This window comes from Felis catus, chromosome D2, assembly GCF_018350175.1.
Source record: "Felis catus isolate Fca126 chromosome D2, F.catus_Fca126_mat1.0, whole genome shotgun sequence".
Classification (NCBI taxonomy): domain Eukaryota; kingdom Metazoa; phylum Chordata; class Mammalia; order Carnivora; family Felidae; genus Felis; species Felis catus.
In genome coordinates this window covers 22,185,117-22,200,579 of record NC_058378.1, presented here as the reverse complement: position 1 = coordinate 22,200,579, position 15,463 = coordinate 22,185,117, and the positions used below count along the sequence as shown (strand labels likewise).

Sequence of the window (15,463 nt, the reverse complement as noted above, 5' to 3'; positions counted from 1 at the left end):
CCTCTACCCCACCCTTTTTTAAAAAAGAAAAATTGGAAAAGAATAAGAAAATTATTTTCAACTCTTATCTTTTTTTAAAGGGTGTCATAACTTATTTTTTCCAGATATATAACCTTATATGCCAAACAGAATATTTTGAATAGTCAAACTTTATTCCTTAAAAATTGAAGTCCAGTTGGCACGACAATATTCTATTAGTTTCCAGCCTGCAACATAGTGATTCGACCGTTACACCTGACCCTTGAGCAGCATGGATTTGAGCTGCATCGATCCGTTCAACACATACTTGTTTTAAAGAAATATAGTTCAATACTGTAAATGTATTTTTCTTCTTCATTATAACACTTTCTTTTCTCTAGCTTACTTCATTGTAAGATAGTATATATAATACATATACAAAATATGTGTTAATCAACTGTTTATGTTATTGGTAAGACTTCTAGTCAATAGTAGGCTATTAGCAGTTAAGTTTTTAGGGAGTCAGAAGTCAACTGTGCAGAGAGTTGGTGCCCCTAACCCCCATGTTGTTCAAGGATACACTATAAATACTTCACAAAGTGCTCACGATAAGTCTAGTTACTACCTGTTACAATACAAAGTTATTGTAATATAACTGATTATAGTTCCTATGATGTACTTTTCATCCCCATGACTTGTTTATCTTATAGCTGGAAGTTTTCACCTCTTAACCCCTTCACCTGTTTTGCCCATCCCCACACACTTCTCCCCTCTGGCAACCACAAGTTCTCTGTATTTATGAATCTACTTCTGTTTGTTTGTTTGTTTGTTTTCAAATGTTACTAACCCTTGTGATTATATCCTAACATGATATAATAGAAGGGCAGGTAAAAAGGTACAAGGTTATGGAACATACAACAGAAAGTTTAATTTGTCTAATTTATAATTGGCCTTGTGAAGCAATGTAAGAGAGAAAGCCTACCAAGACTTAACCGTAGTAAGGTAGGAAGAGGCAGATCCTAAATGCACTTGGAGACCCTGTGGAATGCCTTGTGATTACATGTACTGTTTTTGTCTTCTGTGATCATATTGTTTCATAAACATTAGTGATCAAAGCATACTAGCAATAAGCAGATACCATTATTTCCATTTTACATGAGGAAAGGTCTATAAACTTTGTATATAGGTCTTTTCTAGAGCAGTAAGTCAGTGTCAAATCTGAGAAAATAGGCTTTTTTCTTTTTTGTCAGATGGAAATCTCTGCATGATTGATATGGTCTAAAGTACGGTGAATTATTACCTGAGTTATAGTGTGAATATCTGGCTGATTTCCTTTCCAACCTCTCTGGCACAGTGCTCAGTCGTCATTATTATACTATCCTTGGTCACTATAGATGACCTCATGAGTGAACTAAAAAATTTCTAAAAATAAGGACATTTGCTTTCTTTAAAAAAAAAATTATTTATTTATTTATTTATTTTGACAGAGAGTGTGGGTGGCAGGAAGGGACGGAGAGAGTGGGGAGGGAGAGAATCCCAAGCAGGCTTCAGGCTGGCAGGGCAGAGCCAGAAAAAGGGCTCGAACCCACAAATTGTGACATCATGACCTGAGCCAAAACCGAGAGTCAGACACTTAACTGAGTCACCCAGGCACCACAAGAACCTTTACTTTCTTATGCGCCACTCTATCCCTCATATACAGTGTTAGCAAATGATCACAGAGTAGGCCAGCAGATTCCTGAATTTTTAAATCCTATCTCCTTCATACCTTTGACTTTCAGTTTCCTCTTAAAAGAAATATTAAAAAAAAATTTTTTACGTTTTATTTATTTTTGAGAGGCAGAGAGAGACAGAGTGCAAGTGAGGGAGGGGCAGAGAGAGAAAGAGACCCAGAATCTGAAGCAGGCTCCAGGCTCTGAAATGTCAGCACAGATCCCAACGTGGGGCTGGACCCCACGAGCCATGAGATCATGACCTGAGCCTAAGTTGGACACTCAACTGACTGAGCCACCCAGCGCCCCTTAAAAGAAATGTTTTAAAAGTGGGCTTACTTTCCTTATATCTTGACCAGAACATACCAACAGAAGAAGAGCACATAAGTCAATCACTGTCCTTCCTATAATTGTATTTTGGCATCACAGAGTGTGTATTCTGGGAGAAAGACTTTAGAGTTCCTTTCCTTTTGCAGATACTGGAGTAAAAACTGAGGAAGGATAAGGGACTTCTCTAAGGTCTCATAGCCATATGTAGCGAGGTTGGGGTAAGAGCTGTTTGACCCTGCTTGCTTGCACTGTCTTTGCATTGGGCCACTTCAAATATGATTATTGTATAAACATTAAATAACAAGAGTTTAGTGAAATATCTAAAGAATATCCTCTCATAAAATATGTTATGTTTCCTATGAAACAATGAGATTTATCTCCACAAGATCCATAGGAAAATTTATTCTATTACTTAGTAGACATATGACATCCATGCTATTGGAATAGTTATTAAACTGTCAATTAAGAAAAGGTGATGGAAGCTATAAGTATCCACATAGTTCACGAGAGAAGTGATACAAAAGCATCTATTGTTTATCTTTAGTAATAGCTATCTTTGAAGCGAGCACATTACTTGAGAAAACATTTACATTCACCATCCACTACTGTAATCAGTGTCCTAGTTTAGGCTATGTGAGGGAATCCCTACCCTAATGGAGTGGAAGACTCAACTCAATTGTCTCCTCACCATCTTCATTTATTTTTCCTGGAGAATCAAAAATGGAAAGAGGCGGAGTCCATGAACAGTTGTTCCTACCCAGTCACTTTCAATTTGGTCACGAAGCTTTATTTCCTTCACAACACTTGGAACTCCTGAAGCTATCTTCTTCCTGTATCTGTTTGCTTACTCCCCCCCCCCCCCCCCCAATCCCACACTGACAAGAATGGAAGCTGCAAGGCACGGGGCCTCCTCTGTCTTACTCACCACTGGCATCGCCAGTGCCTATAACAGCACCTGGACCATAAAGGGAAATCCACAGTGCGTGAGCAGTTGGCTAAGTGACTGCACTGTGCGGGGGTCAAATTGTGAAACTGTGAGCTCTGTGGCTGATAAAGAGGGACTTCATTCCTGACTGAGTAGCACTCTTCTGGGTGAACTCTTCACTATGCCCCGCTCTGCTTCCACAGCATCTGAACATGCGCTGTAATTGCTGGTTGACTTGTCTCTCTCTCCCATCCATTGCTTGAGGGCAGGAACCAAGTTCCAGTCATCTGTATGTCCCAGGTGCTAACCACAATGACCAACAGGGTGAATGGGCGAGTCCATGAGCGCCTGAATGGTTCTTTTAGCACAAACGCCTGAGAACATACTACCTTTGTGTGCTTCGCCTTTTCAAACAGAAAGCATGACTGAGTGCTGAGTGTCTTCTAATGCTTTTTTGGAGAAATATCTGTCTTTGGGAAGATAATTTCTGGCAAATAAGGCCCTCTTTTTGTTAATATACACTCTTTATATAGACTATCACTATAGTGTTAGCCACACATATATTTTCAAATTTCTAACAGCCACATTTCAAGACCTTTTTAAAAAGTTAAATTTATTTTAATATGTTTTATTTAACTGAACATATCCAAAATAGTCTCATTTCAACATGACTTAATATATAAAGTTATTACTGAAGTATTTTATATTTCTTTTTTCTTGAAATCCATTTATTTTATGTCTTAATTTGGATGCTAAATTACTGGAAATACTTGATCTGTATTTTTCAACTAAAGTTTAAAGTTGAAAAAGTAGATTCCCAAATCCAAGTTGTTTTAGACACACTTAAATGTGTTCCAGTATTTGAATCGAATATGTTTTTTTTAATGTTTATTTATTTTTGAGAGAGACAGAGACAGAAAGACAGAGACAGAGACAGAGTGCGAGCAGGGGAGGGGCAGAGTCCGAAGCAGGCTCCAGGCTCTGAGCTGTTACAGAGCCCAGCATAGGGCTTGAACCCGCGGACCGTGAGATCATAACCTGACTCGAAGTTGGACGCTTAACTGACTGAGCCACCCAGGCACCCCTGAATTGAATATGTCTTTAAGTTTAAAATTTAAATTCTAGACACACTAGTCACATTTCAGTGCCCAATAGCCAAATATGGCTGGTGGCTACTGTATTGGCCAGATAGATTACAAACTCTCCTTAAAGGAAGATTATAGGAAAGGTATATTTATTTCCAAACACCCACAACCTTCTATCCTTCAGGTCGTAGCATTTTGGATTCGTGAGATGATGGCTTCAAAGTTCTTTGGTCCAAGCTACCTCCTTCCATAAGAACAGGGGCCCAGAGAGGAAGTGGCTTGTGCAATACATTTCATTCACCCACCCTGCTTGGTGCTGGCTTCCAACGCAGTGCTCTGCCAGGCACTACCCATCTACTCCTTTGGGTCAGATGGAAAACAGGGATGTCCCTGTGGGGGTCTTCCCTGGAGCATGAGGGATCCCTGCTGTTGGCCAGTGTGGCTGTGATAGAGAGACCTTGGGGAAGCCGTCCCCATGTGCCTGTCCTTGCTGCACCTGTGAGGTGACAGAAGCAGCTGGCAGCTTGGGGCCAGCTGGCTCTCTAGCACTGAGGTCAGGCCAGTTAGTTGGACAGACAGCCTTCTCCAGGGACCGAGGGCAGACTGAGCAGTAAGAGAGATGGGCCCAAAGCCAGCGCTCATTTATCCGAAGGTGCCACCCTTACAATGGTGTGGGAAGGACCTCCAATCTTTCAGTATTGTCCAACTTTTTTTTTTTAATTTTTTTTTTCAACGTTTATTTCTTTTTGGGACAGAGAGAGACAGAGCATGAACGGGGGAGGGGCAGAGAGAGAGGGAGACACAGAATCGGAAACAGGCTCCAGGCTCTGAGCCATCAGCCCAGAGCCCGACGCGGGGCTCGAACTCACGGACCGCGAGATCGTGACCTGGCTGAAGTCGGACGCTTAACCGACTGCGCCACCCAGGCACCCCCCCTTTTTTTTTTTTTAAGCATTTCATGTGTCTCATCTGAAAATGAAGAATACACAACGATGAGTTGAGTATTTCCCAGGGTGCTTTTTTGTCATTTACAACCATTGACAGGTTTAGTGCTTGTTTTCTTTCTTGTTCCCCACGTTGTTCAGAACCTGCTCAAGGTCTCTTGACATCATCTTTATCTAGGATGCCAAAGTTAATGAAATGACGATGGATCCATTTTTCTTTGTGAAGGAAAAATATTGTGACTCTCACGGTGAGGCTGCTCTGTTCCCGAGGAAGCTGAAGTGGGTGCAGTATGAAATAGTTTTCCTTCCATCAAAATACACACTTTGCTCATTACTGAGAGCAGAGGGTAGCGTTGGGAAGGTACAGCCTCCCCAGCAGATGGGAACTATTTTTTCTTTTCTTTTCTTTTCTTTTCTTTTCTTTTCTTTTCTTTTCTTTTCTTTTCTTTTCTTTTTTCTTTTTTCTTTTCCCTTTCTTTCTTTCTTTCTTTCTTTCTTTCTTTCTTTCTTTCTTTCTTTCTTTCTTTCTTTCTTTCTTTCTTTTTCTTTTTTTCTTCCTTTCTTTTGGTTTCCCATCCTCCATTTTTCTGTATACTCTCATCCTCCACTTCTCTACATTACTATGTAATATTTTTTCAAAATGCACAGTTACTGTAACTTCAAAATGACCAAGAGATAGTATCCTCCTCATAGAAATCACACACATGTTGTTTGTGTGTCAACCCAGTTCAACAATGTGGAGACACAATATAGAATGACACCTCAGAGGGATCAAGTTATTAATTGGCTGAAGTAATAGTCAAAGTTTATCTCAAAATCCTGGCAAGGTGTATACCTCAACTGTGAAGAAAAAATTCCCTCACTGGCATCTAAAGTCTGTAAAACATCTTAATGAGTTGACTTGGTTTTGTTTCAGTGGGATATTTAGTCACCAACTTGTGATTCCTGGATTAGAAATCACTCAAGGTACAAATATTACTCCAGCCACCAGAAATCCAGCTAAAAAGGGATTTTTACTTTTTTGTACTAGTTTTATGTGCATTACGCACAGACAGGAAGTACTGTAAATGAAATTTGTCATTTTTGGTAAGAAATCAGGAATTATTTTGGACAAAATCATAAGGAAAGTTTTAACCAGAGTTGCTTTTCAACATAAATTCTGGTAACCAAGGTTCAGGAAAGGAAAAGACCAGGACTCTTTCTTGCTTCAGTTGGCTGTTTTTCAAATTTGCTTACCCAGGCTGCCTTCTGCAGGAAGGGTAGGCAGTAGGGCTGGGCTACCATTTTTTCAGTTCAGCCAAGTGGCTCCACTGTTATGTTTGTTGTAATTGCCTTTCCCATAGGATTTCTTCAAAGAAGGATTTCTGTAGCTAACAAGTTTGGAAGATCAGTCTTTTACTTTATTGTAGAAAGGATGCTTTAGGAATCCCTATACCTGGGACTTTTCTAAAACTAGAACAGATTCTCCTCCCGCCTTCCCTGGAGAGGAGTGGCTTAAGAATAGTTTTTCTTTAACTTTCAACAGCTTTGATATTCCATGCCCAGGCCATCCCCATCCTGTCCGGTACACCCCCATGGCCAGTGTCAGGAAGCAGGATTGGAATACTATTCCTTGCTGTAATACTATTCCTGTATCTCCTTCTTGCTGTCGGAGAGCTGCCTCTCTGCTCAGAGATACACTCTTGTACCAGCTGTACCATCCTTCTACTTTGGGGATTCGTACTAATTCTGTAACCTTGCAGAAGAGAGCAACCTATTCAGACTTAAGTGGAAAAGTTTTATGTATCTTCAGAGAATAAAGTTTTTAAAAGTTCTTTCCATGTTTTATTTTTAGCTCTTATAAGGGCTTGCTTTCTAGAATTACCGACAGAACTGTCAGTTCACTTTGAGAGGAAAAAAACTAGTATTTGTGGCTATCCTGGGTAAATGCCTTTGTACTGAGAGTAAGTACACAAGAAGCTAGGGAGTTACCTGTCAGGGCATAGGCTGGATAGGGAGAAAGGAACTAAGACTTTAGTAGTATAACCATCAAAATCTCAGACCCTCAGGGCTGCTTCCTTGGCAGCATTGCTGTTAAAAGTTCTGGTTTATTTATTTATTTTTAAAATATTTATTTATTTTTGAGAGGCAGAGACACAGAGCATGAGCAGGGGAAGGGCAGAGAGGGAAACACAGAATCCGAAGCAGGCTCCAGGCTCTAAGCTGTCAGCACAGAGCCCGGAGCCCAATGCAGGGCTCGAACTCATGAGCAGTGAGATCATGACCTGAGCCAAAGTCAGACGGTTAATCAGCTGAACCACCAGGTGCCCCAAAAGTTCTTCTGATTTAGAGATGGAGGACAAAAACCCCACATTTTTTGTGAGATTGGAAATCTAAACAAGCAAGCCTTAGAATTTATTTTTGATGGATCCACCACTTACTGAAATACTCCAAAATCAAACATAACAAAAACTTTATATTTTGTTGACATAAAGATTGTGATGGACTCAACTTTGGGATAATTTGGGGAAAACAAACTATTATTCTAGAGAAAGTGTTTTGAGAAATACCTGTGAATGTTCGTTTTCCTAATTTCCAAGTATGCTTTGGCTGATAGAGATCAATGGGAAAGTATAGGTTTGCCAGCCTCAGACAAAGAGGTTACTCTGATCAAGGATACTTATAAATATATTTTAAAGTTTCATTAGTGTCTACAAAGAAAGAAAAAAAAAGGCCCAGGAGCCAGTGGGAAACCAGCCAGTTCTTTAGCTGGCTGGTCCTTCAACTTGCTGAAAATAAGGAAAGGAAATTGTATGAATGTTCCTCAAAAGTGCAAGGTAATTTATAAAAGGGAGACTATAAAAAAGTTTTAATTTTCCTTCTTTTCTCCACTCCACCTATTCCTATGACAATAAAAAAAAATTCTTCTGGTAGAAAAACACTTATTTTTATTACTAAGATCCAGATATGGCTTATTGCTTTTGGATCTGAGTCACCTTTACTTCCCTTCCTTCCTTTTCTCCTCCCTCTTGCGAGATGATGGTTTGGTAGGCAATGGAGAACGTTTCCAGGACTCTCTCTTGCTGAAGATGATTTCTGTGGGGAAGCAGCACATGAACATCAGCGCACGCAGTAGCCCCTTGGGAACAGTTTGACCGGCCTGGTTTTCAGGTGGTTCACGGTGAGGCTCCAGAGGAGTGTGCCATCCACTGGCAGCAGGACTGGAAATCCATGGGCCCAGCATCTTCCCTTCTCACTGCCCGTCACTGCCCGGCAGAGGGTAAAGCCCCCTACAAGGGGACAGGGAAGAAGATCTGTGATGTCCGAATCAGAAATGTAGTGGACGGATGTTTGCAGGAGCTCCCACTGGGGGTTCTTTATGAAGCACATAAACCACAGCCCCAGAGAACCCAAGCAGCTCTTCATGTGGCACCTTCGGACTTCTTGCTTCAGCTTTTGCCCACGTTAGCCGTCACTCCTGCAAAGCCAAGTGCACCCATCTCCAAAGTTACAGATTTTTTTGTATTGGGAGAAGCACATGGACTTACAGTATAGGAAGCACACATACAAAGTCTTTTCAACAGAGCATCATTTTTTTAAAAAAAAATTTTCTGCTCCTTTTCCTAGTGAATTTAGGGTTTCTTACCAGAGCCCGAGTGTTTTAGATCCGGTCTACCATTTAGCCGTGTCTTGCTAATGCTGGGTGAATACCACGTGTGTATAAACGGCTCCTGACTTAGTATGTTTCTTCCAGTGTGTGCCTCCTGGCAGAAGCCACCCAGCCACCCCACTGCCAACGCTCCGCTTCACATCATGAATATTCAGAGGCTGCAGTCATTGAGGACTCAGGTGGCAAAAATAGTAAGGTGATGGAAGCAAACCCTGACATGAAAGCCAGGGCTGCACTTCAGTGTCTCCACAGCCCTGAGTGCTGCACCCATCCTCTGACCCGTGGACCACATGAGAGGAGAGTCCTGGGGAACTCCTGTGAATCAGGCATCTGTTCCATACACCAACATGCTCACGTCTTTCTGTATGATGTGTTGTAATCAGCATGTTGTTTTTAAAAGACAACAGGCCCCTCTGTAGTCCTCTCCCACAAAATGCATTTAGGCTGATAGTTCAGCATAAAGGATGCACTGTTGAGGCCAGCAATGCCTGCATTGTTTTCCCTGTAATGCAGTCAGGGTCTCCTCAGCAAAATTTAGTGTATTTTGTGAAATCTTATTTTATATATTTTGTCACCAGCAGCAGTTAAACTAAAGGAGGAACAGCTCCATTCTATTACGGGTTAAATTATGCTCTGTGCCGAACTAGTGGTGATGTATAAATTGCAGCCCTGTCTTTTTTCCAAAGGATTCTAAAATAGGTTTTCCGAATTAGTGCTGGATTTTCGCTCCTGCATGTGTGGTGACTCTGGATTTTTTCCCTTCAGAGAACCATCCTTTGCAGCATTCCCCCTTCCGAGGAATCACTTAGACACTTCCAGCTGGTGGCAGGGGATACAGCCATAATACAGCTTCCTCTGTCCCAGCTGTCTTTTTCACTACGATAAATGCATTACGATGGCTGCACTCTCGTGTAAAGGTTCAGGTAGAGGAAGGTGTAGGATGAAGTCTGGAAGCCGTCTTTTGGGTTTTTAAAAGCTTCAGCTTCGACAGCATCTCTGCATTTTGAATGTCTTCCTGCTTCTGGTCAAGGGTTTCTCTCCAGTGATTGGAATGCTACTGTAAGCCTGGTTAAAGGTGCCTGAGGATATCACCTTATACAAGGAAGCCCTGCGTGCTTGAGAAGAGCTTTTTCAATGCATTATGGCTCATGCAGCCTCACAATTAAAGAAAAACAGGGATTTAGAAATCAATGCTGAAGAGGAGACTGAGAAGAAAAGGAAACACCGCAAACGGTCCCGGGATCGGAAGAAAAAGGTAGTTGTATACGCCAGAGCATAAATCTTGCCTGGATTCTTTTTGTTTTAATCTCCTCCTGGCGTCTGTTAGAAGCATTAAGGGCTATTTTTACGTGCTGTGTAGAGTATAAATTGGGAACGGATGATAAAACCCAGTGGCCGACCATGGCCAGAGGATGGGCTAGGCAGGGGGAGAGTCTGTCCTGTGTGGGGGTGATTGCAGTGCTGATGCGGAAGGTGTGCCTGCACTTGACACAGGCAGGGGCATGTTGCCATGACACAGAAAGGTGTTGCAAGGGAGTTCAAAGTAGTTTCTTCCCAGCCCGGTCAAGGTTAAATGGACTGCGGTGACTTGGGTCCGAGGGAGAGGCCAGCGAGCCGGTCTTTGTACTTGTTGGAGGTCTAGGCTCGTGGAAGAGGAGCTTTTGTGCTAGAACTACTGTCACATGTGTGCATTTCTCAGGCACATCTGTGACCTTAAAGACGTAGCAGAAAAGTCATTTCCTGCTTTGCTTTCTTCCCCTCCTTTTGCCTCTTTTTTCTCTGAGGTGCTTTTAGTTAGGTTGTGCGATGGAAACAAGCTGCCAGAAATGACTTTCTTTTGTTAAATGAAGCTGAAATCACAGAGGTTTGTTATTCTCTGCTGGGTGAGAGGGATTATCCTGAACGCAGGAATTCCCATGGCAGGGCAGGGACCTGCAGCCTTCACCGCTGATTCCTTCTGATTAAAGCATGGGCATTGATCATCCCCGACTGATATTCTATGGCAGGGGGAAGATAGGAGGAATATTCTAGGTCAGTGGTGTTTCATTACAGCCGGAGAGTACTTACTGAGTGTTTAGTGGCTGTGCCCTTAAATGTGACTCCTAGGTACCCACTGGGGAGTGTGGGCCCGAAGCACTTTTCCTCTATGGCAATTAATAAAAATTGACTAAAACTCTGTGATCTGCATATGAAAGTCAGGTCATAAAGCATTTTTATGTCTCTTTGTGAGAATTCCCAAGGGAAAGATAATCTTAATTTGCTGTGAGCAGTGATGCATGTGCCTTCTAAATGACATGCAGATTTCATCCACCACATGTACCTCTCTTCAGGGCCGATCATGAGAATATTTTTGGTGCCTTTGCCATTTTCTTCAGAGTTAGGATCTGTGGAAGAAGGCTCTCTGTGTTTTGTTATGTGGCAGACTTTATGAGATTGAGTTTGGAGAGGTACAGTCGCTTTGCTGCAGGATGTTAAATATAGATGCTTCCTACTTCAATATTCTTGTAAATAAACTTCTTGAACAGATTTTCACAAAAGCACAAACTCAGGAAATTGTTGGCAGGCATATTTCGGAGTCATGCACAGCAGAGTTGTGGAATTGCCATATTTTGCCAGGTTCTGGTCTAGTTGCACTGTATTAGGTTCATCTGTGGGAGGTCACTACGGAGTGCCCACTCTTCACACATCTTTACCCACTCCCACCGTGATAAGCTGGCTTCTAAGAAACATGAGAAAAGAAGGTACATATATTGGTATAAAGATACAATCGCATCGTTGCTGTTAATACTCTGTATAAGACTTGTTAGCTGAGCCAGGCTTATGCACCGCAGTTTCCTGTAGTGATGACAGGCCTGCTGCCTTGGGGCCTGGGCCCCTGTTTGACTTGGAAGCAAAATAGGGAAGGGGTGAGGCAAAGGGAGCTTCTGGGCTCACTGAGCTGAAGCAAATGCTTTGTGGACCAAAGTGCTTTGTTATGAGTACAACAGAGTCTGTCCAATGTAAATCTCTTAGCAACCAGGAGGGAACATGGAGAAATATCAATATCGCTATGTCAATGTGCAAGCAGATTTAAATGTTTTGTTCTCAGGACAGTCACAGAGTTGATCCAGAAAGTGGCCTGTGGATAACACTTTCATTGCCATTGTACTAGTTAATTCACGACACACTAAAACCAGTATATTCCCTATCAAAGATACATGCATTTCAGGAGATTTAACATTCACAGTCCAAGGATTTTAGGGACTGCTTTCAAAGTACAAAGTCAACATTAGATTACTTTCAAGACATAATCTAGATTCTTTTTCAGTCATATAGTATATATACCACTTATTCTCTACAAAGTGAATTGTTTTTACTTGGGGTTTCTTTTTCCTACCTTTTCCTAAGATCCTGATGAAGGCTTTTGGGTTACTTTGCTCCACGTCATAGGCCCCATAGCAATTGGAAAAGCTTCTCTTATGTACTTTGTGGGTTATTATGGGGTTCATTCCTCTTACTTATATGTAGAAATATCCTCTAGGATCTTTTAATTACATAAAAGTAATAGTAATTTCATAAAGTCACAAAATAGAAAAGCTTTAGATAAACGTGAAGAGTATCTATTTTGTAAAGGAATTTGATTCATGGTACCCCTGTAATTGAAGTTTAAACAAGCCCAGGATGAACTTTTCCTGATATATATATATGACATAACCTCATACAGTATGAGATATTACTAAGTATTATAATCAAGTCAGAATGTGTATATAAAATTAACATTCTATTCACATTTCATCAGTTCTTAAAAAATCCATGATTGCACATTTGGTCTGCTATGCATATTGATAACCATGAATAAGTGGCTACCAATCAAAAAACATAGGAAACTTTTGGAATTTATAATTACTTGAATTTTAATAATGGTGTGTTTTATTCTTGCCATAGCAACATTAGTGTCAAGGAAAGGAAAAATCTTCCTAGTTGCTAAAAGGAAATGCATTTAGATGGACAAACCTTTAATCTTTTTATCCCAATTTTTCTGACTTGAAGCAAACAAAAAGCAACTTTCCCTGAGTATTTTGTTTAGAAGGTGTCTTTCTACTGCATTTACCCATCTCCTTTACGCACACTGTCCCATCACTCTTCCCTGATAGATTTTCCCCTTCACTCTCCTCTTCTCCCAATGGGCCGCTAATGCTGGCAGTGAGTGGGGTGGCATGCCAAAGGTAGACAGAGTGCCTTTGGGAGGGACAATATTGGATCCATGCTCTGACTGAGAAAGTTGCAGAGAGGAACTCTTTATATTCCCTGCACCGAGCAAGGTCCTGGCCCACGGGCGGTGGTCAGTGGATAACCCAAGCTACCATGAGTTCATGAGGACTAGAAGTCACAAATGCTCTCAGTGCCACACTTCCCTTGTTGCCTCTGGCCTCTGGTGCCACATTACCTGGATATTTTGCTTTCTCTCCGTGTAAACTATAAGGTACATTTCAATAATGAGGGCTATTAGGAGAAATAACATTAATTTATTCAATAATTTTTTTTAATGTTCACAAGTATGCTTGTATATATTTATTATGTCCTATCAAAAAACAACCCACTTTGAGGTGATCTAAGGATATGTATACTAAAAAAGGAGACATTTATATGCATTGCTGACACAGGGTATACTGGGATAAAGGAACAGTCAATTTTATGATTAATATCTTTTCTAATTGTTGACAACAGACTCATGCAGCTATTCAGTGGCAGAGCAGGAATGAATATTTATTGCTTCATTTTTGCATTCACGTATTCATTCAGCAAACATTTACTGAGTGACTTCTGTGGATCAGGCATTGCATTCAGTGTTGGAGGCAAAGCTACAGGAGGCAGAGTGGCAACAGTACAGTGACTCCCTGCAGAGAGAGGAGATCACTAATCACCCTTCATAACACATGTAAAGGGAGCCACAGGAGCCCACTGTAAGACTGCAGTTCAACTCAAATGGGCTCAGAGAAGGTTCTCAGGGAAGCTGAGCCTTGGAGGAGGAGTGAGCAAGACAGGCAGGCAAAAGGACAGGAATCCCATGCCCAGTGTGGTGGAAATAAGAGGGAACATTCATGTGTGAAAAGCAAACATAAATAAGGAGCAAAAGGGATATGAGTGTATGGCTTGGAAAGTGGTCAGAAGCCAGATCATGAAGACCTTTGTATCCCATCTCACAGGGTGGGAAATTACCTTCTCCAAGGAGAGAGGGACTTGAATCGACTTAAATGGAGGCAGTAGGAAGAGTAACTGAATGGCTTTATGGTTTAGAACCATCACTCAGGCATCCATGCTGCAGATAGCAGCCGGGAGAGCCTTCCGGAAGCACGGGTGGTGATTCAGGAATGAGAGATGCTGAGGGTCTGAACCAGGGCAGAGACTATGACAGTGGAGAGGGGGTGTTGCATGCAAGAGATATTTAGGGGAAGACTCAACAGAATTTGGCAATGGACTGGGTGTAGGATGTGAGAGGGAGAGATCGGATTCTAGGGTAACTGCCAAGTTCCTGGCTTGAAGCGGAAGATGAATAATTAAATTTCCTGGATTCATGTCTTTTATTCCAGGGCATTTATTGACCACCTAAAATGTATCAGGTAGGGTTTTAAATTGCTTTGTAGGTAGAGGCTCATTTAATCTTTATAACTACCCTACAAAGAAAGTATTTATTATCCCCATTTACAAATGAGGAAACTGAGGCAGGAATCCATTAAGCATTCCCATACTATTTAGTGGCAGATCTAAAACTCCAGTGTGGAAAGTCTAGCTGTCTAGCTTGTTCTTTTACCTACAACACGGAACAGCATATGTAGTTAATATTTTCACAGCTACATATCAAAATGGATTTGATTCAAAGACCTTCTAAGTGATCAGCTATTTCCTAGACATTGGGAGCCTTAAATAACAAGCTTTATATCGCTAAGTAACCCAGTGCACTATGGCAGTGTGTCTGTTTTTCTTACCCTCTGCAATAGATTTTAATGTTTTACCAGAAGAATTTATTTTTTTAATTTTTGAAAATAAATGGAAAATTGCCAACACCAGGATTTCAACTCCTCAAAGACATGTTGCTATAATAACATAACAATGTCTTAGGTGCTCACTGTATACCAGGCAATGTGCAGGGTGATTCCATGGATTATTCTACTATTTTTCTCACAACTTCTGTATGAGACAGGTATTATTTTCATCCCCATTTTTTTTATAGCTAAAACATAGACTTAAAGAGAACAAATAACTTGCCTGAGGTCATGCAGCTTCTAAGTGTTGGGTCTACACTTAAACTTGGATCATAGGACTTTGGAATCCATATTTAACCACTAGGTTTATTGTCATAAAAATCTACCAGTCTCGTTTAGGATTAAAGCAACTTAAAGATTTGAGAATAAATTTCAAGAGAGATAAATTATTGAGTGTTATCTATTGCTATAGAAGCTTGATGCTTCCTGACATTTATAGGCCTTCTCCATGCCTAGCTCCCGATGTACCTATGGCACCCATGATGGAAGATACCAGGCAGGGGAGGTTTTGTACTATAGTGACTGGACTTATGAGGGTGAGGGTTGTGTGGACTGGTATCAGATAAAGGGAACCCACTCTGCGTCCTGTTCTGCTGAGAACATAGACTCCAGATCTCTAGGGAGCCTGGTTTCTCTCTCAGCATCCTTTATGCTCTGCAGTATAATTATAAGCTCCGTGTGTCTCACCCAGGAGACTATAATCTCCTTGAGGGCAGAGGTGGTGTCACAATCTTCTACTACCAAACTGGTGCTTGCAGGGTAGGAAGTGGATGGGAGGGAGGGAGGAGGTGGATGGATGAGAGGCAGTACCATGCAATGATTAAGAGTATGGCCTAT

At 41.3% G+C, this 15,463-nt stretch overlaps 1 protein-coding gene across 28 annotated transcripts in view; it reads left to right on the top strand.

The window, feature by feature from the left end:
- The window catches only part of ANK3 (ankyrin 3), a 682,576-nt gene that overhangs the window by 338,784 nt on the left and 328,329 nt on the right, over positions 1 to 15,463 (top strand). For 10 of the 28 annotated variants that reach the window (XM_045040012.1, XM_045040015.1, XM_045040009.1 and 7 more), the window contains exon 1: positions 8,714 to 9,858. The exons of 4 other annotated variants lie outside the window; for them this stretch is intronic. In XM_045040012.1, coding sequence (XP_044895947.1) covers positions 9,745 to 9,858 — 114 coding nt within the window. In that variant the 5' untranslated portion in view covers positions 8,714 to 9,744. Of the gene's footprint in view, positions 1 to 7,932; positions 9,859 to 15,463 lie in introns of those variants that run through there. 14 more of the 28 variants (XM_045040023.1, XM_045040019.1, XM_045040018.1 and 11 more) reach the window with 8 other exon arrangements.